Source organism: Temnothorax nylanderi, unplaced genomic scaffold (assembly GCF_030848795.1).
Source record: "Temnothorax nylanderi isolate EJ_2023f unplaced genomic scaffold, tnyl_v1.0 TNYL_tig0027_pilon, whole genome shotgun sequence".
Taxonomy (NCBI): domain Eukaryota; kingdom Metazoa; phylum Arthropoda; class Insecta; order Hymenoptera; family Formicidae; genus Temnothorax; species Temnothorax nylanderi.
In genome coordinates, this window is record NW_027249089.1 from 1,704,074 (window position 1) to 1,717,485 (window position 13,412).

At 37.0% G+C, this 13,412-nt stretch overlaps 1 protein-coding gene across 3 annotated transcripts in view; it reads left to right on the forward strand.

The window, feature by feature from the left end:
• The first annotated feature begins 1,003 nt into the window (after positions 1-1,003).
• The window catches only part of Jus (julius seizure), a 33,094-nt gene continuing 20,685 nt past the window's right edge, over positions 1,004-13,412 (forward strand). Inside the window, exon 1 of one of the 3 annotated variants that reach the window (XM_071701964.1) lies at positions 1,004-1,769. In XM_071701964.1, the coding sequence (XP_071558065.1) occupies positions 1,595-1,769 (175 nt within the window). In that variant the 5' untranslated portion in view covers positions 1,004-1,594. The remainder of the gene's footprint in view (positions 1,770-13,412) is intronic. The other 2 variants (XM_071701965.1, XM_071701966.1) reach the window with 2 other exon arrangements.

The window sequence follows — 13,412 nt, forward strand, 5'->3', positions numbered from 1 at the left end:
TAATGATTTATTATTCTTATTAATTTTAATTTGCAAAAAAATGTTTGCCGACACAATTTTCGACCAAAGAAAAAGAAAAGAAGTTTTTCGGAAAAAAGTTATAAGTTTAATCGATTTATTAAAAATTAACAATACATAAGATATATTGTTAATAGAAAATATATTTATGTTTATACACAATGTTTCGAAACCTTTGACATAATTTAATCGACATAACTTACGATAGAGTAGATTTAAATTGAAAGAAGGCTATTATTTGTTGCAACTTTTTAATTACATATATGTAACATATTTGATTTATTAAGCAAATTAATTTAAGCTAACTCGAGTTGAAAATTTGAAAATGTAAAATATTTAAATTTTGAGTAAGCGTATTAAGATTTTCTTAGATCCTTGTGACTCGCGAGCTGTCATCGTGCCGCTTCATCTTACTTAAGAAAGTGATTGATGAAGACTCCGTTATATCAAAGAGTGAAGATCTATGGGTCTCGAGACTACCTTGACATCATATTGAGATATTCATATTCATCTTTACGTATGGCAAAACCGCCGCGCCGCATCCACCCCCGATACCGTCGCGACCCTTTCGCTCGTGCATTCCTTAGAAATGGGGTGCAACGCGGAGTGTACGATCGTGTCCCACGCTGCGTCATTGCCAACACATCGCGACGCAGCGTATTGACGACGACGACGACGACGTGTCGCCTTGCGTTCTGGTCGTCCAAGTAACGGCGGCCGGCGCGGCGGCTACGGGTTTTGCCTGAGGAATGACTCAGAGGCACTGCGCTCCGCCGCTGTCTACGCGACGGCGACGGGTGGCCGCAAGGGGGTGGATGCCGCGGAGCAACATCGCTACCACGCCACCACGCCACCCCGACCCCACACCATACCACATCGCACCGCGCTGAGCCATGCCGCGCCGGCCGCGCCGCATCGCGCCACACCGGCTGCGACGGTCAAGGGGGTGGAAACGTGGCTCGGTCGTATTGCGCAGAACGCCGGCGCTCTGGCGTCGCGACGCCGACCCTCGTCGAGGGTGAGTCAGGTCGGTCGTTGCTTGGTGCCCGCGCCTTTCCGTCACGGTACGCGGCACAATCGCACGGCGTACGTACATACGACGCGACGGCGCGAACGCGTGATCGTCGGTCCCACCATCTCACCCTTCGTCCGGATTGCGCCTCCGTTGTCCGATTCGGAAATCGCGCGCGCCAACCCTTCGCGATCAAGCGAGGGAGTCTGGACACACGCCGGCGGCGTGTCGCTTCGAACGACGACGACGACGACGACAACGACGACGACGAGGGCCGCTAGATCGCGAAAGACGCGGCGAGATCCACGCGGGCAGAAGGGAGAGAGATAGAGAGAAAGAGAGACAAAGAGGAAGAGAGCTACGGCGTCGGGTTCCGCGGCGGCGACTATGCGCGTCATCGATCGCGCGCGCCTCCGCGATCGGCTGGAGATGTGATACCGGAAGTAGGCCAGGCAGGGTTGACCTGCGTGGGCGTGCAGGCGACGTACGGGTTACATGCGTGCGTGCCGTGCATAGGCCGCAGGTGTGCCGCGTGGGCCCGCGGGGGGGCCAGCAGTCGTAGAGATGAGCGTCGCCGCGACGATCTGCCCGTCGTCGGCGTACCCGACGTCAGGGACCAACCCCTGGTGCAGTACCACCGCCGCGCGACTGCTCTGCGTCGTCCTGGTCTCCTCCTGGATTATCCTCGATCAGCCGGCTCTGGGTCTACCGGATCCCTCGGAGCTGACGACCGCGGGAGGTAAGACTTTTAAATAACTTTACTCGCGAAGCGCATATGATGCTCTTTGCCACGAGAAAGAGTTGACGTTTTCTCTTGTTCCTTCTGGAAATAACATGCGTGGACAAGAAATATTCGTGACTTTTTGATTGAGAGAAATCGGCTATTAATATCCGATTATATACTGCAACTAAAAATGTCAACAGGGAAAAGGAATATTCTTGATTTGAAATCTTCTATTATCTTATCTTTAGTTTCAACGTGGAAACCTTGAAATGAAATTATGTTACGTTAAACGAAGAAAACTTGCTTGAATGAAGTCATTTGATATAGCTCAACTAAGAAAAAAAAAAGTTCATAAGATTATAGATTGTTGCATATATATGAAACAATGAATAGTTAATTTGAGTATATAAGTTTCGATTTGACACTTTTTTTCTGTGTACCTACTTACTTCTCGCATGATATTCGCGACTTAATCTTTATTCGCTAGTTTCGTGTTTCGTACACGATAACTTAACAATATATTTAAACGAAAATGATTAATTACATAATTTATTATGTGCATATATGTATACTGTAAATATTAATAGCTTAAAATATTTAAAGCAAAAAGTGTTGCAAAGTGTTGTTTACAGAAATTTGTTTACAGTTTAATATATTCTTTTCCAATACCGCGCAAAGGATGCTTTATCTATATTCACGTAATATGCAAAACATAAACTAGGTATTTTAATGTCAAATAAAAGAAAAAAAAATTCAAGATCGAGTACTAAAAGAGATTCCAAGTAATTAGTAAACAATGGAAAAATCTAAAAATGTCTGAAGGACATTTTAAAAGACGTCTCTAAAAGATTAAGAGATCTTAGGTAATGTTTTACATCTTTCTGTCATTTTGAATGAAAATGTAACTAATTGTAAGATTTCATTAAGGTCGCAGTTGATGATGATATTGCATGTAAAAGATAAGTGCACAAGCTATGTCGTATAAGTAGCTATATCAAGCAAACGTGTAGCATTATTATTGTACTACACAACGTGTGGTAAGCTAAATAAATTTCCAACATTTTATTTGTTTGTTCCCGTTAAAAATTCGATAAGTCGACGTAATAATTCAATAATTCTATAACCGGCTTTAAAATTAAAATAAAATGCTTTATGAAAAGGCTTACTTTACGAATTAAGTGAAGTTACTCTTTGCGATATGCGCATTCGGTTGGATATCTGATTTTTTATTTCTTTTGTGTGCAATTACATATAATGCGCGTGTCGCGCGGAAGATATCGTGTAGCGCGTGTCTGATTAAAGCCTGAGCAAATTTTTCTGGTAAATTCACTGAGCAATGGGGTATTAATATGGTAAGACCTCGCATATTGGTCGTTGACCGTCACTGGGTAAACGTCGTGTTTGTTGACGCGTGACATTTTGACAGCGCGACAAATATTGCATCAAATGGCATATATCAATGACAGCGCGAAATACGAGTCGATAGGATAGAATGACCGACATGGATAGGATAAACGAAATTCGCCGGATTGATCTGATTAAACTTTCAAAAGTTACAGGCCACGTGTTTGCTAAACTCTGCCGACATTTCGAAATAAAAATGTATATCGATTGCAGCAGGTAAATATACTTGTCCCTCGATCTACATAATACACACTTTTTTGTGCGATTTACCCTTCACATTTACGTCTCCCGTAAGCTCTTCGGGCCGAGAATTGCTTTATTATTTCGGAGAGCGCGCCTTCTATATATAATAATTCCGTGCTATAGAATACGCAGATGTGCCTGAATAAGAGATTTCCACGTAAACAGGGAGTGAATTATAAAATGAGGATCTAAATATCAGGCTTTATAAAACAATCTTTTCTCTACAACGTAAGACATCCAGCGATCTTCGTATTAACAGACAAGTTTAAGAGATCTTACTTTTCTTACTTTCTGCTTCGAAAGGCAAGATTTACGTAAAGATATTAGCATAATCTCTGAAAAGTTTTGAAACTAACTCTAGTCCGTAACTCGTATATAAAAATCTATTGTTTTTATCAGTTGATCTTCTTCGTTCCGCCACCCCAAAAGTTTATGGAAATCGGTCATCGTAAAAGACAACGACTTATACATAGTTAGAATGTTTTGCCCCAAATAGTTTTTCGCATTTTTTTCGGGAGGGATTTTATCTAGCTTTCCGACAACCTTCATCTTTTATTCATTTTGATCCGCGTGGTTTCTGTAGGCTAACATAATTTCGAAAAGAATACGAGAGTTCTATGCTTCTTCGTGCTGAAAATTTGTTGGTTCAGGGCTTTACTAACGATTCGCATTCATACCTCGTCTCGATTTGTTCGCACGTTAATGCGTTTCTCGATATATATATTCTTGGATGATATTCATAGAAATAGAATATTGGAATATCTTTTTTGTTTAGCTTAAAAAATTTCAAGTTAACTCTGATATTAGAAAGCAATATTAGTTCTTCATGATTAAATTTTAAAGTGCAAGTCGATATTAAATTGTTATATCTAACTATAAGTTTAATCAACTTTGTAGTTCTTTGTAGTGCTTTATAGTTTTTCACAAAAATTTGAAGGAGTGTCATTTATAAATTATAATTATATTCTTGACTGTTTCGGAAGAGAATATTATTTATTAGATTTAGATCGCTAAATTAACTAAAATTTTAAATTAACTTGAATCTCGTACGCAAGCATAAGAAAATGGTAATTATAATTGCGGTCGTAAAGAGCACGGTGCAACAAGTAAAAACATTTGCGAGATAACAGAACCTGTTGCGAAGACTGAAAATTTGCTCACGTCATTCGAGAATTTAGTATGCTTCGTCTATGTCCACTTATACGCATATAATGTCAATCAACGGAATAACGGTAATATTTGCTTTGTTTTGATAATTACTCTAATTGACCTCCAGTTTACTTAGGAGTGTGTTCGGCTAACAACGTTATTTCACTTAAGCTGTTGCGTTAATCAATAGAGAATATATTCAATTTCATTCTCTTCATACTATTTTTTCTATCTCTTCGTTTCTCTCTTGTTCCCTCTTCCTTTCATTCGCTTTACTATTGATTTGTCGGATTAAAGTTAATCTCCAAATGAACTTGTGCTTATTACATGCCACGAAAACGTTATCGAATTGTCCCTGATGGAATTGGTGGAATTAAGTTTAATGATTTGTCTCTCTTAGCTTAATTTGTGTTCAAGCAGAATCTACGCCGTGTCTTATTCCTTATTAACAAATATAATTTGAAAGCAAGAAGAAGAAAAGGGAGAGAGAGAGAGAGAAATAAAACTTTGTGATATATTACATAGTATTTTTTGTAAAACTAATACTAAGTTTTGCAAAAATTTTGGAGTTTGCACAGAAATTCTGAATTAAAACACAAATCATCTTACAATAAAAAAAAAGTTGATGCATATCGTCTATTGTACTTCAAAAAATATAATATAAAATACTTACAAACATTTTTTAAATTAATTTCAATTCAAAATCAAGCTTAATTTACAAAATAACTTTTTCGCACGTTACACTTGAACAAACAAACATCTAAAGGTGTATAAAGGATGCCTAAAAGATATTTTATTTTTTATATGTCCTGAATATATTTCTATTTGGTATATATCGCTTTTGTAAAGAAAACTTTTTTACTTTAGAAGATAACATTCTTTTTCGTCGTATATATTCTTAACTTTCTTTTATAATCCATTTGTTGTGACATTTCGTATGCCCGAATTTAAATTGATTGCCTCCACGAAGTTTGTGACCGCAACTCTGCCCAAGTTTGCTAAGTTAAAGATTGATTCAGCTTTTTGTTAACCTTGATCCGTAACTCCATCGCTTTCAAGCGATTGCGACGATCGTGTTCAACTATGTTTGCCTGACCGAGGGAATTAAGTAAAGAAATTTGTCATATCTAGCTTTCTCGTTGAAATTAATGAGAGAAAGTGGGTCACGAGTGCAACATGTAAAAATGACTTTTAGAGTATCTCACGATGAACGATTTGCGATAAACAATAATGGGTAATAAACGAAGTTTATTAAATAATACATTAAAGTTTAAACAATCCTAATAAAAAAACCTATTGCTGCGAAGAATTTAACAAAAAGAAGCCGAACACCTACACGAAGGGCTAAATGGAAGAAAATTGTTAAAAAGCACTGAAACTCATCCTGAGTTGTAATGCCAGAAGAAGAAGAAGAAGAAGAAGAAGAACATTAATGTTTAAGCAAAAAAATTGAAGCAAATCTCGTGCAAATTAAAGCGTATAAAGTGAGAGAATATGGATAAATTATTACTCAATTGCGATGAATATTAAATTACTTTTCCTTTAATAAAAAGTTCTCGTGTGCTTCAGAGTACGCCTTTATTCCACACGCTCTGATTATTTTCTCGTAATAAAGCAGAAATGTCGCCGCAACCGATGACAAATAGCTCTCAGAGAATAAACGCTGGCGCGTTGGTGGCATCAATTTGTATCCATTATTGACGTGCCGTATTCCTCAGTCTTCTGTTCGCGATAAATGATTGCGAACTTGTTTATTATTCATCACATTAACGCCGATTTACCTTACGAATGTGGAATTGGACGGATAAATATAATATTACCTCAATATTTGCAGAAAAATTTCGTCTCAACGGTCGAATCGACTGCACGAAGTTATGTAAGCGCGCGATGTCAATGGATTAACATCGCCTCTGTTACCAGACTTTCAATCAAAAAGATCAGGTCGCGTTTTACGAGCACAGGTCTGACATAACGTGCTCGTGTACATAGGTTAGCCGGGTCATAACCTGGAGGGTACACCTACAAATTGAGTATAGATCACTACACGGTATCGACGATAACGACGATAACGATGATAACGACGCATCAAAGTTTATGAAACTATCGATTTTAATTTTAATCATATTATCGTAACACGGGTGCTTAGGATATTCGACGTAAATATTAAAGTTTGAAAATGTGAGTTTAGGCTGAATCAAAATTAATGATCGTATGTACGTGGCATACGTACAAAACACTTTCTACGTTTCTATATTCGATTGGGTACAAAAAATTCGTCGTTTATCTATAATGTTTTGTACGGAATAAAGTTAAAAAACTTGAATTCTCTTGAAAAAGAAGATTGAAAAATTCCTCTCTAGATGAAAAGGAAAATATACTGTAACTCGAGGCGAAATAGTTCTGCTTCGATTCTGCTGAAATTTCATTTTCGGCTTTATTCGACAAATATAACAAATGTTTTGCACAAAACTACAATTGCGTTTGGTGCGCACGTGTCTTTTGTTGCTAACGCATGAAATTTCGATGTTACATAAAGTTTACATTTATCGTCGCATACAAAGAGAAACTTTGTAGATTTGAAATTCATCGAGATCATATCCCTATTTCAATCATTGTAGGAAAAATCCAAAGATTTCTCCCTCTTATCGTGTTAATGAGCGTAATTACGATCTATAATAGAAAAGTAATTTCGGCCACCGCAGTACCAGCTCTTTTCATATGACGATTCCGCGATGAAGTTTCACGCGTTCAAGTTCATCCATCTTGTAAATTCGATCGAGCTTGATCGCACCGACCTCGACACTGGCACCGTGCCAAGCCAATCTTAAACGAGCTTGTATCGACAGTTGTGCTCCCCGCGGTATCGTGGCAGGAGCATCAGGTAGGGTGCTCACGGTCGGAATAATCTCGCAAGAGATGAACGCGAGCGACAGGCCGCTTCTAGATCTCTCGGAGTCGAGACCCAGTGCTGGTTCTTGAATATGCATAGATCAGCTATCGAGATAGCATTAATGATATACCTCGCGCGTATTGTTGAACGCTCGGCTTGGCTTGCAACTTGACATGAGAGGGTGACTGGCTGTAAATATACCGATAAATCGGACTTCCCCGGGTTACATGAATCCTTGCGGTTCGCATTAAATTCTTATGCCTGTTTTCACCAACGTCGTTTAACTTTAATCTTAGTTTAACTCATTTTTTGTCTTTTTCTAACAGTCCCCGTTAGAAAGAGACGAAGAGTGAGTTAAACTAAGGTTAAAATTAAACGACGTTGGTGAAAACGAGCATTAGAGAGATCTTTTAAACCTTGTAGCGTTTACTTTTTTATGTTTTTCCAATAACCTCGAGCAAATGTTTTCCTTTTCCTAAGTAATTTTTAAAACTTACTTAAAAAAAACCTTCAGGCTATTCCTCGACAATGTTTAACTTAAAATTATCGATGACATTTTTGTATTATTTTAGTTATTGCAAGAATGGATCTACGTAATCAAAAATATGATAAGTTTAGTAAGTTGAAGGAGAAACAGACGTATTTTACATAACACTTTTATTTGGCATTGTTCGGTGGCTTCTCAGAGATACCTTCTGCAACACGCGCATTCGGCGCATTCATATTTGCCAAGGAAAAAGACATATGGGCGTAGTTGGAGTTTTATCTCCCGTTCCATTTCATACTTTCTTTCCGTATTGTAAAGTTACGTTTACGTTGAAATGTGAAAGATATTGGCCGACTTGTTACCCAACACTGCAAACTCTAGTAATAGTGAACGGAGTGTTCAGATAACATAATGCTGTGCGAATATTGCACCAGAAACTCTTGACGAAAATCGATTAACGTTGTTTAAATACTTGAACAATATTTGACTTTCTTCGAACAATACAAGATAAAGTTACTTTTTGTCGGGAACATTAAAGTGATTACGATAGTCCGGATTATAATGTAAACAGCCGACATGACACATGCGAGGCGCTAAGTATAAAACACACTAAATAGATCAATAAACGACAATAACGTAGCCCTGTATATATAGCTGTTATTTATTTACGTCATGCATGCGGCACGTAGCATTTTTTCCCGTTGTGGTTCGTCACAGCACTGTGTAAAGATTAACTTAAAAACCTCGGCAATCCTAGTTGCTATGCTATTATAATAATTCTCAAGAAAATCAATCTTGCAGGCGCCAGCGCCGCTAAAAGAGACACTTATTTTGCATATTCGAAACGCGTTTGGCTCATATTTTTTCGAGCAAGTCCGACATATAAATTTCCTAATATATATTCATGAAGCTCGTTGTGTTCCTTCTTAATATAAGAAGAATAAAAAAATCGGCTGTCACGTAGTGGAGGATAAAGCGTCTGCTCAGAAACGCTGCAGCAGAAACGTGAAATTTTAATCTTGCTGGTTTAAATGCTTGAGGATTAATCGGTACACAGATTAAGCAGCGATTTTTAACAATTATTATACTTATTCTTGTACATTTTTTTTTTAAATTCAATAATTATATCTTGGGATTCAAGTATGATCCTGAAAAATTCTCCTGCTTTTTTGCAACCTACTTATATATGTACAAATATATATGTATATAAATTATTTCCTACAAACGACCCAGGTAGCAGAGTGACGTCTTTAAAGTCAATAATATCTCACTAAAATGTCATTTTGTTACCTGGGAATTTATTCATAAATTGTTGTTTACTGTTAAATTCGTAGTGTCAAATTTCACTCAATTTGAGTCATTTTTAACCATTCTTATAGGAGGAATAAAATGAGTTAAAATAATACTGTTTTGTGTTAAAATAATAAATTTTGACACACATGGTAGTTAAGAATAACAAAATGATATTTAACTCGAGGTATTGGTTTAAATTATTTATCTTTTAATATTTAACGGTGTTACACGTAGTTCGAAAAGTATTGAGAAATAGGACTTATTGCGTCTTTTTAAAAGTTTATTGTGGTTTATATTCTTTTCACGTATTCGCTATTTGGTTTGGGGTTGAAACGATTCTACGTGAATACACAAGGCTTGTAACCTTGCTCTTTGCGAGATACACGTGTTTTTTCGAACAACAGAGAAGTCAAAAGGATGCCCTAAAGAATGTCTGCAGGATATTAGAATTTCCCTTTCATTTTTCTGTACGACGTCTGTAGTCGTTTGAGTTCGTTTTTCCTGCCACACGTAATTTCCTGACGCTTGTGCGTGCGCGGATTACCTTGACGTATCACATCATTCTGCCTCTACACTGGAATGATCGATATCAGAGATATTATGTCTCGGAGCACTGCAGTAATCGCATCATTGAACTTCTGTGACGTAGATGCATTGCGTGGTTTAGCTGACGAACTAACACGTTAACATAAAACTCAATGTGAGATTCAAGGATTTACACTGTTAAATTCATAGTGTCAAGTTATACTCAATTTGAGCCATTTTTAACTATTTCTATAGGTCGCCACTGCTCCTTAATATGTCGTTAATTTAACTAAAACAATGTTAATTTAGCTAAACCAATGGAGTAAAAATAACACTGTTTTATGTTAAAATAATATATTTTATATTTCGACACAGGACATTTAAAAATACCAAATTTTATTTAACTCAAGGTATTGGTTCAAATTTCATCCTCTAATATTTAACAGTGTAGACTGGAAGGGTTAAAATGAACGAAAATAGACATCTTGTCACACTTTTTATATGTATAAAATGTCGGTGAATTATGCACCCGTATCATATTCCCTAACTTCGTCTGCCATCTCGATTTCGATTATTTATTAATAAAGATCGTTTTGTTAATAACTACCTTTTCGTAGCTGTGGCTACCTACGAAATAGAGCCACGAAGGCGAAATATATCTTACTTTTTCGCGAGATTTGTGTCTGATTCACAATATAATTTCCGCAATATGGAAATGTCAACTGTATCTTCTTTCAGAAAGTATCTAGCGTAGTAGGTCTCTACAGTCGCAAGAAAGTAGACTAGATAGCATACTTATTTCTGGATAACTCAATCGCAAAACTTATTGCACTAGTACTATGAAATTGTAGGGCCTATTAGACCTCTGCCTAATAATTAGATAAGATATGCTCCACTTCTGACGAACTACTTTAGTCCGACTTAAAGACAATGGGTTGATTCTCGACATTAGCTGTGTCAGACATTCAGGGCCAGTTTAAAATAACAATCTGTTCTACGTGACGGCTCACAAGGCGAGACCGACTATATTAGACGTAGCGAAAATACATTGCATTTTTATTTATAATATTTTACACGACTTGCGCATACATTACATAGAGCAGTTTCATTTTTCTTCCCTTTTTCACATTCACTAGTTATTTTATTCTGTATTAGGTATTATGATATTACGGTTTCAGTTTTTGTATGTTTAAACACAGCGAATGATCGATATTCATATTCTCTTTTCATTGTCTGCATTGTCTGGATTTGTTTAAGAGAGATATTTTTTTACTCCCCATTGTCTCGGAGTTTTTCCTTCTTTAGAAAAATAAAGACCCATCTCCTTTATAAATTGACGGCTGTCGTGTCGTGCTGAATTATGTATCGAGTTATGCGCCGGGCGAGGCAGTCTCTGTGGCTTCCCGCCTAACTCGAACGTAAAAGTTTAAACAACGCCGCGCAAGTTTTAATCACCGTCAAAGCATCGATCGCTGAATGTTGTCGCGTCTTTTCTGCTTCTAACATCGACTAACATCGATAGCATATATATTATTGCAGCACGGGCGGTGTTTTTTTTACTAGGTTACGCTTATACGTTTAATGAGACGTCGATATTTTTACCTGTTCATTATTGAATACCTCGAATGTCGACGCGCTGATATTTACCCGAAAGATATCGAGCGTTGTATTTTTTAATAATAGAAAAAATATATTGCAAGAATGTATGTACCTATGCGACTTTTTCCGAAAAAAACTCAATTTATAGTTAATCTTCTCGAGAAAATAATCTTTTTGGAAAAAAAAAAAACGCGTTTAAAGTTGAGCAGTATTCAAGTAACAATTGTTTAGAAATAACTACAATATTTTATGTAATAGTTTTTGGTTTAACTTTGTATTTGTTTTACAATAAGTTTGATGTAAACTTATAATTTTTTTAAAGCTCCATTTCTACCTCAATCTTAAAAGTAGCGATCTTAATTATATAGTTTTAAAAACAGAGAGATTGTAGATATCAAATTGCCAAAACTCCAAAAATTTCGTCATAAAGTCACAGGTCACTCTTCGGTCATATTCAGATTCCAGAAAATCAATCATATTTACGATAATGGATGCGATAACGAATATATGATAAACTAGCTGGTTACCCGGGCTTGGCCCCGAAGTACATACAATTTTTTTGCTGAGTCAGTAATGGAACGTTTCTAAATATCATATAAAGTTTTTGTTCCTGCTCATACAGAAGCAGATAAAAACGATCGCGATTTAACGATCTTTCTATATATAATTATACAGATCACACATTCTAAAATATTTCCCTTTTCGAAAGAGCTATCAATGTGGCAACGGCCACTCGAGAGGTGTCGGTGCGAAAGATAACTCCATACGCGATAATACAATGCAGGCACGTGTACAATCTGCGCTTTGTGGCACTTAATTACGACCGACGTCTCCGCATACAGAGAGTTACAGGGCGTCGGAGCTCCTTTTATTCGAGGTTACAACGTAATTAGAACGCGCCTCGAGGCGCGTGCTACTACCTCTTGGAAATGCTCGGGGTCGTGCTTTCTTATATGCGCACGACTTGACGCAGACTGCAATGGAAACTTTTTAATTCCGGCCACCGCGTATTCATTTAGCTGAGAAACAACTGTCTTACAAATGCGTTTTAAGAATGCTAAATTGATGATACGTGACAGCATCGCTATTTCGAAAAAAGAATCATATGTATTACGTCATATGTATTGTTATTAGAAATTTCTTGACTTACGATGGTGTTCGAAACTTTGCTCGTATACTTGAGAAACTAACTTGAAGGGCTCTCCGAGATGTGTTACTTGCAAATCTAGTTTGTAAATTCATGTACTCGTACAGGCTTCCTTTTCGTTTTTCCGCATTAAAAACGAGGTGAACGAACGAATGGAATTGCAATAGACGTAAGGTTACTGCAGTCTGCACTGCGGATTCACGTGCACCCAACTTCCTTCGATAACGTGCACAATTGTACAGGTTCCGAAATCGGACGGCCGCTGGATACCGCGTTTAACATTGCTAATGCAAATGTAATAACGTATCAAATGCGCAACGAGAGTCATATTTTCACCGTAAAGAGGCAATAATAATTTTGGATTTAATAGAATTGCATGGGATCATTAAAGTTATAACATTAACATGAAGGTATGACGATATATTTGCGACCGTAGTTAAGTTATCGAAAGGTCGGTAAATTAATAATTTTCTGCGGTCGAGTTATCCACGTTGCGATATTTATTAATAATGTAGATATTGATGCCCTAATTAGTAACCTGAATATTGATATGGTTGCACTGCTTTTATCATTAATGTTCATAAATCACGCAATTCATTATCTATCGTCAATTTATCAAAGGGATAGCATGTTACGTCAATATTTGCTAGTCAATTAAGCAGTGATTTTAGTATTTTTATTTGTGCATAATATTGAAATTATATTTTAAATTATTATTCATTATAGACTGTAAAGTTTGATCTTATTTCTGACTGTTTATTATTTATTTCAGCTTTATTTGCGCGCTAGACATTTTGATTATTCGTATTATTCATTAATCATTATTACGGCGAATATGCGAGCGATTAATTAACTCGTAGTATTCTAGTTAATCAGCATTTTCAGGCAATATACGGTAATTAGATCGAGACGTTTATTGCT